This window comes from Salvelinus namaycush, chromosome 4 (assembly GCF_016432855.1).
Source record: "Salvelinus namaycush isolate Seneca chromosome 4, SaNama_1.0, whole genome shotgun sequence".
Lineage (NCBI taxonomy): Eukaryota > Metazoa > Chordata > Actinopteri > Salmoniformes > Salmonidae > Salvelinus > Salvelinus namaycush.
The window spans coordinates 4817299-4830801 of record NC_052310.1 but is presented as its reverse complement, the minus strand read 5'-3'; the positions used below and the strand labels follow the sequence as shown (position 1 = coordinate 4830801).

General features: G+C 40.7%; 1 protein-coding gene across 1 annotated transcript in view; it reads left to right on the top strand.

Annotated features, from left to right (window-relative positions):
- The window catches only part of LOC120045324 (growth arrest-specific protein 7-like), a 36460-nt gene extending 29937 nt beyond the window's left edge, over positions 1 to 6523 (top strand). The window contains exons 7-9 of the mRNA XM_038990206.1: positions 5760 to 5839; positions 6061 to 6159; positions 6410 to 6523. Of these exons, the coding sequence (XP_038846134.1) occupies positions 5760 to 5839; positions 6061 to 6159; positions 6410 to 6523 (293 nt within the window). The remainder of the gene's footprint in view (positions 1 to 5759; positions 5840 to 6060; positions 6160 to 6409) is intronic.
- Positions 6524 to 13503: the final 6980 nt, after the last annotated feature.

Here is a 13503-nt window from a genome sequence, read left to right as displayed (position 1 = left end):
AACGATTCTCAAATGGTGGGTCGCGGGAGGTTTTGCTATTTGTGTATGAGTAAATAAAATATAAAATATATTTAAAACATAAATGTATACTCTGAATTTAAACGACTTAAACCAGGTAGAAAGTGTGTAGAAATTACAATGAACCTTCATTTTTTAATAATTGAATCTCTTTTATTATCATTTTTATCACAGCATTTTGAATGTAGAGCTATTAGCAGTGCTATTTTGGTAGATTTTGTGGTCTCAAAGACTTGCAAAGCACACTGCTGGGTATTATTCAAATGCCCCCAAACAAGGCCACATTTAATCAAAATACAAATAGATTAAGAATAATATCCAGGCAGTGTGTTTTGCAAATGCTCATTTTTAACATTTAGATGTTGGTAATTTTGTAGATGCTCTCGTCCAGAGCGGCTTACAGTCAGTGCACTCATCTAAAATTGATTAAAAAAAACACACATCACAATCATTGCAAGTAAAACATTTCTGTAACTGTTACTGGGAATGTTTTTGTAAGTTAAGGGTACATTGGTCTACAAAATATCCTATATTTATAACAAAAAACCTTTTACATCTCTGGCAAGTGCAAAATACGTTCTTGTAATATTCACAGTAACTAGCCATCTGCTTCCTGTAAGTTACTGTAAAATGCAAAGCAGTGACACAGTACAATACTGTATAAATTAAATGCTACTGTAATCATGTTGGTATTTTACAGTATTTTTTGGGATCAATGCAAGCAGGTTGGCTGCAGGCATTTACATATTACAGAATATTAATCAATACTTAGGTGTTTAATATCACTTGCACTTCTAAAGGCCAAAACAAAGCCTTCCAAACTGGCCGTGATTACAGAGCAGAACAGAATATTTACGTGGGTAAATATTCAACCATTAAAAGGTTTAAGACCCGCTGCTGCTGCTGCTACTACTACCACTACTACTACTACTACTACTACTACTACTACTAGTACCACTACAACTACTACCACTACTACCACTACTACCACTACTACTACCACTACTACCACTACCACTACCACTACCACTACCACTACCACTACTACTACTACTACTACTACTACTACCACTACCATTACTACCACTACCACTACCACTACCACTACTACTACTAATACCACTACTACCACCACTACCACTACTACTACTACCACTACCACTACTACTACTACTACCACTACCACTACCACTACTACTACTAATACCACTACTACCACCACTACCACTACCACTACTACTACTACTACTACCACTACCACTACCACTACTACTACTACTACCACTACCACTACCACTACTACTACCACTACTACTACTACTACTACTACTACTACCTTATTCTTCTTTGTGTGGCTTTCCGGCAGACTAGACGCTGTGTTGCTGCCTTTCGCAGGTCGGAGTATAAATTGCACATTTTGGTCACAAACAAAAAAACTGGGTTAAGGGGAATGGGAGAATTGCACCACTATCTAACCCTGCACCTATACACTATGCCCCAAAATCCAGCCACCCCGTCCCACTACTTTGGCCCTAAAAGATCCTACACCAGGCCGTTGGCCTGGGAAGATAGAATCCTTTTTCTCTCAATACTTCCTGTAGATCTTCTGTACTAAAATCTCCCCAAAATACTTCTCTGTTGCTGCAACTACCACATCTATCTTCTGTGAATTCCGCTCCATCAGTGCAGTGCAGTTGATCACCATGGCTATAAAACGCAAGAAATCCAACCTTACTAAAGGTCATCCTCTCTGGAGCTCTCTCTCTTCAGGCCTACTCACTGGGGGGTCTCCCAGTCAAATAACTCACCCTTGGGCTATCCTCTACTCTCTTCACTGCCTCAGCATAGGAAACTTTCTGCCCCAACTCGAACTGTGGCAATCTCAACGTGTCTCTCTCTCATAGGGCACTTCGGATCCCACGTTGCATGGCCACCCCCCACAGTTGAAACGCAGTGCTTTCTCTATAGCAACTGTACACTCCCTCTGACCATGCCCTCCTGCACATTTCTCACATTGTGGGATCTCCCTTCTACACAGTGCTGCAACATATCCGAATCCTTGGCACCTAAAGCACTGTAGCGTGTTCGTAACATAGAATAGCAAACATAACCTAACCTGACCTTAACAGCTAGAAACTCTGTGCCAAAAGCTTAACAAGACAGACGGGGTATTCTCAGTCTTGCCATTGCCACCGGGTCTACGTCTCACCAAACGGCAGGTGTCACAAACACCAGGAATATTATTTTTCATTTGATCCATCTCTATACTCAACGCTACCTCACAGATCACAGGATTTAAGCGGCGACCTGTTCCAGAGAGGAAAGCATGCCACATGTTGAGCTGTGTGACGCGAAGCGCCCACTTCCTCTGGGTGGAGGATGCACAAAAAATCTAAATGATTCCACTTCTCAAAACTTTCCCAGATGTAACCATTCCCAGTTTGTTCTTTACCCAGCTTGACACAACGTATGGGTCTGCAAAAAAGCAGGAATCCACTCATTCCAAAAATCTCACTCGCACTGGTCTAAGACCCGCTACGACTCTGATCTGTTCCCTTTATACATTTAATTGTTTGGGAACTACTACCATATATCCCTTAAATTGGTACCGAAATATTACTAACAGGTGTACCGTATAGCCATTTATAAGGCATGCAATTAAAATATGTTATTGAGCCACCGATTCTTCCTCCTCCCACAATTTTTCTCCACAATGCACCAGAATTTACAGTAAGCTGCAGTGAATATATAGCAAACAGCAAATACAGTACTTTATTGTTGGACTGTATTGAAAATAACATCAGCAATTGCTAATAGTAAAAATTGAATTATACTGTATATTAACTATGACAACTGATATTAGGTGCTTCATATCACTTGCACTTTAGGCCTTAAAACTTCTTGTCAATATGGGGGCGCTGTTTTCACTTTGTAAAAATTCGTTCCCAAATTAAACTGCCTCATACTCAATTCTTGCTCGTACAATATGCATATTATTATTACTATTGGATAGAAAACACTCTCTAGTTTCTAAAACCGTTTGAATTATATCTGTGAGTAAAACAGAACTCAAGTTGCAGCAAACTTCCTGTCAGGAAGTGAGAAATCTGAAATCGGGCACTCTGTTCCAGGGTCAGTTTATTAATTTGCATGTAATCTATGGGTCGACATGCACTGCATACGATTTCCCCTAGATGTCAGTAAGCAGTGAGAATTGGAATGGGGTTGCTAGGTAGATCTGAGGCCGTATAAAAGCTCTTGGAACAGGGGGTGCAGTCTTTTCAACGTTTGTCATGACGCGAGATAGACCTCAGGATGGCATTCTGAAAAGCTCTCGTTATAGGCCTTAGATATATCCGGCTCTGATTTTATTCGATATAGGTGTTAAAAACATCATAATGTAGTTATTTTAAACCGAGTTATATCAGTTTATATCAGTATATTGCGATTTTCGGAATTTTCTTTGTGCTGCGTTATGAAGAGTTGGACACGTCTGCGCCACATAGCTAATGTTTGCTGCTAATTCCAAAGTTGAAGACGACAATCTACAACCGAGCAACGATGATTCTGGACAAAGGACAACTTGCACAAGATTCTGATGGAAGCTCATCAAATAGTAAGAACTATTTATGCTGTTAATTCGTATTTCTGTTGAAAAATGTTAAACTATAATTCCGCCATTAATTTCGGCACGGTCTCGCTGTAACGCACGCTGTATGTCGTAGTAACGTTAATTTTAAAAATCTAACACAGCGGTTGCATTAAGAACTAATGTATCTTTAATTTGCTGTCCAACCTGTATTTTTTAGTCAAGTTTATGATTAGTTATTGATTAGATTAGGTGCCTCTCCCAAGATTTCTCCCGACATTTTGTTTGAAGTTTGGCTACTATTCACATTGTATAACCACGATTTGTGCCGCTAAATATGCACATTTTCGAACAAACTCTATATGTATTGTGTAATATGATGTTATAGGACTGTCATCTGAAGAAGTTTGAGAAGGTTAGTGAAAAAAGTAATATCTTTTGCTGGTTTATTCGCTAACGCTAACGTTATGTTGAATGAATGGGGCTGTGTGGTAGGCTATTGTAGTAAGCTAATATAATGCTATATTGTGTTTTCGCTGTAAAACACTTAAAAAATCTGAAATATTGGCTGGATTCACAAGATGTTTGTCTTTCATTTGCTGTACACCATGTATTTTTCAGAAATGTTTTATGATGAGTATTTAGGTATTTCACGTTGGTCTCTGTAATTATTCTGGCTGCTTCGGCGCTATTTCAGATTGCAGCTGCAATGTAAAACTGTGATTTATACCTGAAATATGCACATTTTCCAACAAAACATATGCTAAACAATAAATATGTTATCAGACTGTCATCTGATGAAGTTGTTTCTTGGTTAGTGACTATTTATATCTTTATTTGGTCGAATTTGTGATAGATACCTATGCAGTAAAAAAATTGTGAAAAAAAAAAGTTGGGTCTTTTGCTATCGTGGTTAGCAAATATAAATACATATTGTGTTTTCCCTGTAAAACATTTAAAAAATCGGAAATGATGGCTGGATTCACAAGATGTTTGTCTTTCATTTGGTGTCTTGGACTTGTGATTTCATGAAAATTGTATTATATGATATCCCTGTCGCTTTAGGCTAGGCTATGCTAGTCAGCTTTTTTGATGGGGGGATCCCGGATCCGGGGTTGTGACTCGTTAGAGGTTAATTAAGTGGATAACTAAATTGATAACTAAGTGGATAACTAAATGGATAACTAAGTGGATAACTAAGTGGATAACTAAGTGGATAACTATGTGGATAACTAAATGGATAACTAAGTGGATAACTTAATGGATAACTTAATGGATAACTTAATGGATATCTAAGTGGATAACTAAGTGGATAACTTAATGGATAACTTAATTGATAATTGGGCTGGGCTGTTTTTTATGGTTCGGGCTAGGCCCCTTAGTTCCAGTGAAGGGAAATCTTAATGCTACATCATACAATGACATTCTAGACCATTCTGTGCTTCCAACTTTGTGGGAACAGTTTGTGGAAGGCCCTTTCCTGTTTCAGCATGACAATACCCCCGTGCACAAAGCAAGGCCTGTATAGAAATGGTTTGTCGAGATCGGTGTGGAAGAACTTGACTGGCCTACACAGAGCCCTGGCCTCAACCCCATCGAACACTTTTGGGATGAATTGGAACACCGACTGTGAGCCAAGCTTAATCGCCCAATATCAGTGCCCGACCTCACTAATGCTGTTGTTGCTGAATGGAAGCAAGTCCCGCAGCAATGTTCCAATATCTAGTGGAAAGCCTTCCCAGAAGAGTGAAGGCTGTTATAGCAGCAAAGGGGGACCAACTACAAAATAATGCCCATGATTTTGGAATGAGATGTTCGACGAGCAGATGTCCACATACATTTGGTCCTGTAGTGTACTTTGTTTTTGGTAAATGTACTTGATACGATTGTGATGTATCTCACCTAGATATCTTAAGATGAATGCAATAATTGTAAGACTCTGAATATGAGCGTCTCCTAATTGACTTTAAATGTACATGTAAAATGTCAAATATTGTTGCTTTTGTAAATACATTTTTGGACTTTGACTCCCCCTGCTGGAGAAGTTATATAACAACCATTTCAAGCTTCATAAACCCGGAGGAAAGAAAGGTGCAGCCAGTGTCAAAAAGCATAGATAACCTTGGCAAAAACAGTATTTTCTGTCTACCAGGAGACGACCTGATGCGCTGTGTCGACCTTTACAACCAGTCGCAGTCCAAATGGTTTGAGGAGATGGTGACCACAAGCCTGGTAAGACTCATCTGTACTCTTCTGTAGTTCATATTCTCCTTTGTATTTCCTCCTTTTCACTGATGGTGAATTTGTATGTAGCGTATTGCTTTGGTAGCCTGGGTGCTAGTCTGTTTCTACTTCAGCCATCTTCAGGAACAGTGAGTCTGGCAAACTACAGAAAGGATTCATCTGAATCACGTAATCCAAAAACCTTCCCTTCAACCCTTTCTGTCCTTCAGGAGCTGGAGAGGCTGGAGGTAGAGAGGGTGGGGATGATACGACAGCATCTGTGTCAGTACACCACCTTACGGCATGAGACGGACATGTTTAACCAGAGTGTAAGTCAAGCACCACCTTGTATTACCAGTAGAGAGAGCACTCAATGCCTTGTTTTTCTGTGTATTTTTCAGAGCTGCACACACACACAGGTGCACGCACACACACACACACACACACACACACACACACACACACACACACACACACACACACACACACACACACACACACACACACACACACACACACACACACACACACACAGAAACACACACAGAGTATTGACTGTTTTTCCACGTGTCCTTGCAGACGATGGAGCCAGTGGACCAGCTGTTACAGAGTGTGGACCCAGCTAGAGACAGAGAGCTCTGGGTCCAGGAGCAGAAGACAGGAGACATCAGGCCTGTGGACATTGAGATATAACACACCTGGTTCCCAGGGGTCACACACATGTAGATCCACAAGCCTGGATCTTTACGGGGGCTTCAATGTCAACTTTGAGATATTATGGACATCCTGAGAAATCTGGATGACTCGTTCCACAGACACCTGTCTGCTCTTGAGAGAGCGAGCACCACCACCAGACAGTGTTCATTATGACCTAGAGGATTCTATATGGTAGACAGACAGTGTTCATTATGACCTAGAAGATTCTATATGGTAGACAGACAGGGTTCATGAGACCTAGAGGATTCTATATGGTAGACAGACAGTGTTCATTATGACCTAGAGGATTCTATATGGTAGACAGACAGTGTTCATTATGACCTAGAGGATTCTATATGTTAGACAGACAGTGTTCATTAGACCTAGAGGATTCTATATGGTAGACAGACAGTGTTCATTAGACCTAGAAGATTCTATATGGTAGACAGAGAGGGTTCTTTAGACCTAGAAGATTCTATATGGTAGACAGACAGGGTTCATTAGACCTAGAGGATTCTATATGGTAGACAGACAGTGTTCATTAGACCTAGAAGATTCTATATGGTAGACAGACAGTGTTCATTATGACCTAGAGGATTCTATATGGTAGACAGACAGGGTTCATTAGACCTAGAAGATTCTATATGGTAGACAGACAGTGTTCATTATGACCTAGAGGATTCTATATGGTAGACAGACAGTGTTCATTATGACCTAGAGGATTCTATATGGTAGACAGACAGTGTTCATTATGACCTAGAGGATTCTATATGGTAGACAGGCAGTGTTCATTAGACCTAGAAGATTCTATATGGTAGACAGAGAGGGTTCTTTAGACCTAGAGGATTCTATATGGTAGACAGACAGTGTTCATTATGACCTAGAGGATTCTATATGGTAGACAGACAGTGTTCATTATGACCTAGAGGATTCTATATGGTAGACAGACAGTGTTCATTAGACCTAGAAGATTCTATATGGTAGACAGAGAGGGTTCTTTAGACCTAGAGGGTTTTATATGGTAGACAGACAGTGTTCATTAGACCTAGAGGATTCTATATGGTAGACAGACAGGGTTCATTAGACCTAGAGGATTCTATATGGTAGACAGACAGTGTTCATTAGACCTAGAAGATTCTATATGGTAGACAGACAGTGTTCATTATGACCTAGAGGATTCTATATGGTAGACAGACAGTGTTCATTATGACCTAGAAGATTCTATATGGTAGACAGACAGTGTTCATTATGACCTAGAGGATTCTATATGGTAGACAGACAGTGTTCATTATGACCTAGAGGATTCTATATGGTAGACAGACAGTGTTCATAATGACCGAGAGGGTTCTATATGGTAGACAGTGTTTATTTTGACCTAGAGGATTCTATATGGTAGACAGACAGTGTTCATTAGTTGGGGAACACTGAGGTGAGAAGAATGTTTTACCAACATAACAAACGGCATGCGTGTTTTCACCTGTAGGGACTGTGTGGGCTACAAGCCTCGGTCTCTGAGGCTGCGTGTGTTTTCACCTGTAGGGACTGTGTGGGCTACAAGCCTCGGTCTCTGAGGCTGCGTGTGTTTTCACCTGTAGGGACTGTGTGGGCTACAAGCCTCGGTCTCTGAGGCTGCGTGTGTTTTCACCTGTAGGGACTGTGTGGGCTACAAGCCCCGGTCTCTGAGGCTGCGTGTGTTTTCACCTGTAGGGACTGTGTGGGCTACAAGCCCCGGTCTCTGAGGCTGCATGTGTTTTTTTCCTCTTCCAGAAAATAATTAGGCCATCACTAGTTACCACAGCCACAAAGTCAGAAGGCCCGCCTACTCGACCAATCAGATGAGGGAGTGTGATGACATGTATGCCGACCGGCTTGCATTTCTTTTATATATTGATTCATCAATAACCAACCGTTATAAATGCTAAGTGTTAATGGGATGTCTTATTCAACCGTTCTAAATACAAAGTGTTAATCGGGTGTCTTATTCAACCGTTCTAAATACAAAGTGTTAATCGGGTGTCTTATTCAACCGTTATAAATGCTAAGTGTTAATCGGGTGTCTTATTCAACCGTTCTAAATACAACGTGTTAATCGGGTGTCTTATTCAACCGTTATAAATGCTAAGTGTTAATCGGGTGTCTTATTCAACCGTTATAAATGCTAAGTGTTAATGGGATGTCTTATTCAAACTCAGCTTGCAAGCTAATCATGATTTTTTCCCCTTACCCATAGTTACTTGTTTTAAAAAAGTGGTTTACTCCAATATCTGCATTGTTTTTAAAATGGCATGTAGACAAACAGTGGCACATCTTGAGTTCAGATTAATTTTTTTCAAAATCCACAAGTAAATGTACACAACTTCACAGAAATGTTCACAGATATAAAAAATATAAAATAATTGGGCAGATAATTTGGCTGATTTAAGATAAAAACTTCAACACTGTTATTTTATTTGGCACCTAGGCACTTACTATAGTCATTCATTTGTTTAACTTAACATAGCCTCGCAGTCCACCTTTTTGGTATTTTGTACCAGTTTCCGTCTCTGTACAAAGGCATGATCTTCAAGCTTTGGAAGATGGCATTTAATAATACTAATAATTGATTGGACTTACATGGCACATTTCTAGACATCAGTGCATTCAAGACAATTGAGACCTCTGAGAAAAAAACTAGCACCGACAGGGGAGAAACGTTTTGAACAGTCATCCAACTCTGAATTCCAAGTCGGAGACTTTCTAGAGCTCACAGTTGTCTTGAAAGCACCATTAGTTATTTGGTCGTCAAACTTGAACTCAAAATATGCCATTTCAAATATGAGGCATTTCCCGCAAACCGGAATACCGTCATCACTCTCCCTCTTCTGATTGGTCGGGTAGGTGGGCCTTCTGAGCCGGAATACGCGTCATCACACTCCCTCGTCTGATTGGTTGAGTGTCTGTGGTAACTAGTGACGACCTTATAATCACAGATAGAACAATGAGACAGATATCTCACTGGATTTATAATTGTGAAGCACACGGTTGGCGTTTCCACTCACTGGTAGTGAGAGGAAGCCCACTGGCGGGCAGTGGGAGAAGATGGAACAAGATGGATTTTGGCCAACATTCCTGCACATTTTCTACTTGATTAAACATTTGATCTGAAGTACAGTTTTCTGTTCCCAAAACTATAATATATTATGAACAGAGTGGACAAAGTTTTGTAGACTTTAATCTTTTCAAAAGTTTGAAAAAATTGCGCTGTTTAGAAGGAGTACAAAGGCGAATTGAGTTATTGCACACGCGCACTTCACAGAGTAGGCGTTCCGTAACGGAAATATGCAGATATATTCTAGAATGCGCCAATAGGATATTGCTAGTTCGTGCTTGGCTCTGCCCACCTCCTTGCTTGTTCTGCCCATTATGACTCATTTGTTCCCATTGGAAACGACAAGCTGTGGTCTATCTTGGTTTAGTCATGAAAGTCTTTGTTAGAATTGTCTGTATAAACACACTCAGTAAATTGTTGACCAACTGAAATACTAACACAGAGGTTAATTAGGAAATTTAACAGCTACTGCGTTGCTGCTATGTAATACAACGTACATAAAATGCAATCAAATGTATAGATTATATTTTATCTAAATGTGAACTATAAAGTGAGGTTAAGGTGAACATTGATGTAAGAAGTATCAGCTGATGTAAGAAGGGCTTTATAAATACATTTGATTTGATTTGGGGTTGTTTTTGACAAATGGGAAGTTTTGAAGAAAGAGTGACTCAAATGTAACATCTGTTCTGAGGGCAAAATGGGGTGCAACTCAATGTTAGCAAGGTGTTCCTAATGTTTTGTACACTCAGTGTGTTTATCTATACTGTATATACACACACAGTGCACAGGAGTGTGGGTACAGTTGAAATGAATAATGGAATTTTAGTATAGCGTTGTCTTGTATCTATCCGGTAAGTATTACACATATAGTTCTACTGTTCAATGCAGATGCATACATGTTGTATAGAGTGTTCCATTACTAGCTGGTTCTAAAACCTTGAAAGTTCCAAGGATTCTACATGGACATAACTCCTGAATGTTTGTCGTTAATGTTTTTGGCATTAATATTATAAATAAATAGATCTACATTTTATTTTACAACTATCTCTGGTAGTTTCTTTCGGCTGTTTTGATACGACAAAATACTGGATTATGATATATTGGATTATGATAATATGATATATTATTATTTTTGGAAGTGTCTGTGGTTCAGGTAAAATATATTTAGGGTACATTGCGATATTTAAGGAATGAATAAGGTTTTATTTCTTAAAAACATTTTCACATTCAAGTCATTTTACATTTTTTGGCAGTGATATACTGTATATTCTTGTAACGGCTATCGTCATATTCGTTCTCCTCCTCAGACGAGGAGGAGCATGGATCGGACCAACATGCAGCGAGGTATGTAGACATGAATGATTTATTAAAGCCAGATGAACACGTAACACACTTGAGAGATTACAAAACAAAAAAAGGACGTAGACCGACCTGAACATATGAACTTACATCAACACAAAGAACGCACGAAACAGGTACAGACTAGCACAAACGATACAGTCCCGTGTGGTAACAAACACGGAAGACAATCACCCACAAACAAACAGTGAGAACAGCCTACCGTAATATGGTTCTCAATCAGAGGAAACGTCAAACACCTGCCCCTAATTGAGAACCATATCAGGCAACACATTTAACCCAACATAGAAACACATAACATAGACTACCCACCCAGCTCACGTCCTGACCAACTAAACAAAGTTAAACAAAGGAAAATAAGGTCAGGAACGTGACAATTCTGAACAACAATATAAAACGCAACATGCAACAATTTCAAAGATTTTACTGAGTTACATTTCATATAAGGACATCAGTCAATTGAAATAGATAAATTAGGCCATAATCTATGAATTTCACATGACTGGAAATACAGATAAGCATCTGTTGGTTAAAAGTAGATCAGGGGCGTGGATTAGAAAACCACTCAGTATCTGGTGTGACAACCATTTGCCTCATGCAGCACGACACGTCTCCTTCGCATAGAGTTGATCAGGCTGTTGATTGTGGCCTGTGGAATGTTGTCCCATTGGAAGCTGAAAATGTCCCAGTTGTTCCATGGCCTGCATACTCACCAGACATGTCACTCATTGAGCATGTTTGGGATGCTCTGGATCGACATGTACGACAAAGTGTTCCATTTCCCGCCAATATCCAACAACTTCACACAGCCATTGAAGAGGAGTGGTACAACATTCAACAGCCTGATCAACTCTATTCGAAGGAGATTTTCTGATCCACGCCCCTACTTTTTTTAAAGGTATCTGTGACCAACAGATGCATATCTGTATTCCCAGTCATGTGAAATCCGTAGACTAGGGCCTAATGACTTCATTTCAATTGACTGATTATCTTCTATGAATTGTAACTCAATAAAATCTTTGAAATTGTTGCATGTTGCATATTTTTGTTCAGTGTATATCTAGGAGATCTAAGAAAGCTCCGAAAATATTGTAGTTTTTTTAACCGGTACCAGTAACCTTCAGTTAAGTCCTGTGACACTTTTGGGGGTCATAGAGAAAAATGAAGAACACCATCGTGAGAGTCTCCCTTTTCTATAGTGGGGTCATATTAGTTTCTAAGTCAAACTGTTCGAACGCTACAGACAGAAGTTAGCACATCGGCGGTACCGACTTCAGACGAGTCCCGTTGGGCTTGTGGGATCATAGAGCAAAATGGAGAACACCATTGTGACAGTCTCCCCTTTCAGTAGAGTGGTCATATTAGTTAGTAGGTCAAACTGTTCAGATGCTACAGACGCTCCGTGAGAAGACTGATTGACAAGCATCGCTCTAGCTCTGCCACTTTCAAACGGAATAATAATCGTCTTCGGAAATGACTTTGTCAAAGCAACAAAATAACCAGGGTTTTACAATGATGGTGACAACTGTGGATACATTTTGGGGATAAGTGGGTCAAATCTTCCTAGAAGTCACAGAGGGTGCATTGAAGGACATGTCAAAATGCAGATTTTTTGCAGGTTAGCAAGTCCTTATTCATATAAAAAATCGGATTTATTTAATTACCTGTGTTTTATATTAGAGGGCACTTTGTTTAATATACCAGGCTAATACAGTACAATATTGGTGCACAATTTCTAGTTAAATATCAAATGGACTCAAAAGGCACTCTTTTCGTGGAACGACCCAAATGCAACAAAAAAATTTAAGTATGTGCTTGCAATAAACAAAGTCCTCGGTTTGATTGAATTCCAACCCTTGGGTTCCATAATAAATTGCCTAAGTCCATCAACCAGTCTCCTAAAACCCACCTCAACCCTCTTCACCTCAGCCCCCTCAGCCCTCTTCACCTCAGCCCTCTTCACCTCAGCCCCCTCAGCCCTCTTCACCTCCTCCCCTCAGCCCTCTTCACCTCCTCCCCTCAGCCCTCTTCACCTCTTCCCCTCAGCCCTCTTCACCTCCTCCCCTCAGCCCTCTTCCCCTCAGCCCTCTTCACCTCTTCCCCTCAGCCCTCTTCCCCTCAGCCCTCTTCACCTCAGCCCTCTTCACCTCAGTGCTCCTCACCTCAGTCCCCTCAGCCCTCTTCACCTCAGCCCCCTCAGCCCTCTTCACCTCAGCCCTCTTCACCTCAGCCCTCTTCCCCTCAGCCCTCTTCACCTCAGCCCTCTTCCCCTCAGCCCTCTTCACCTTATCCCCCTCAGCCCTCTTCACCTCAGCCCCCTCAGCCCTCTTCACCTCACCCCCCTCAGCCCTCTTCACCTCAGCCCTCTTCACCTCAGCCCCCTCAGGCCTCTTCACCTCAACCCCCTCAGCCCCCTTCACCTTATCCCCCTCAGCCCTCTTCACCTCAGCCCCCTCAGCCCTCTTCACCTCAGCCCTCTTCACCTCAGCCCTCTTCCCCTCAGCCCTCTTCACCTCAGCCCTCTTCC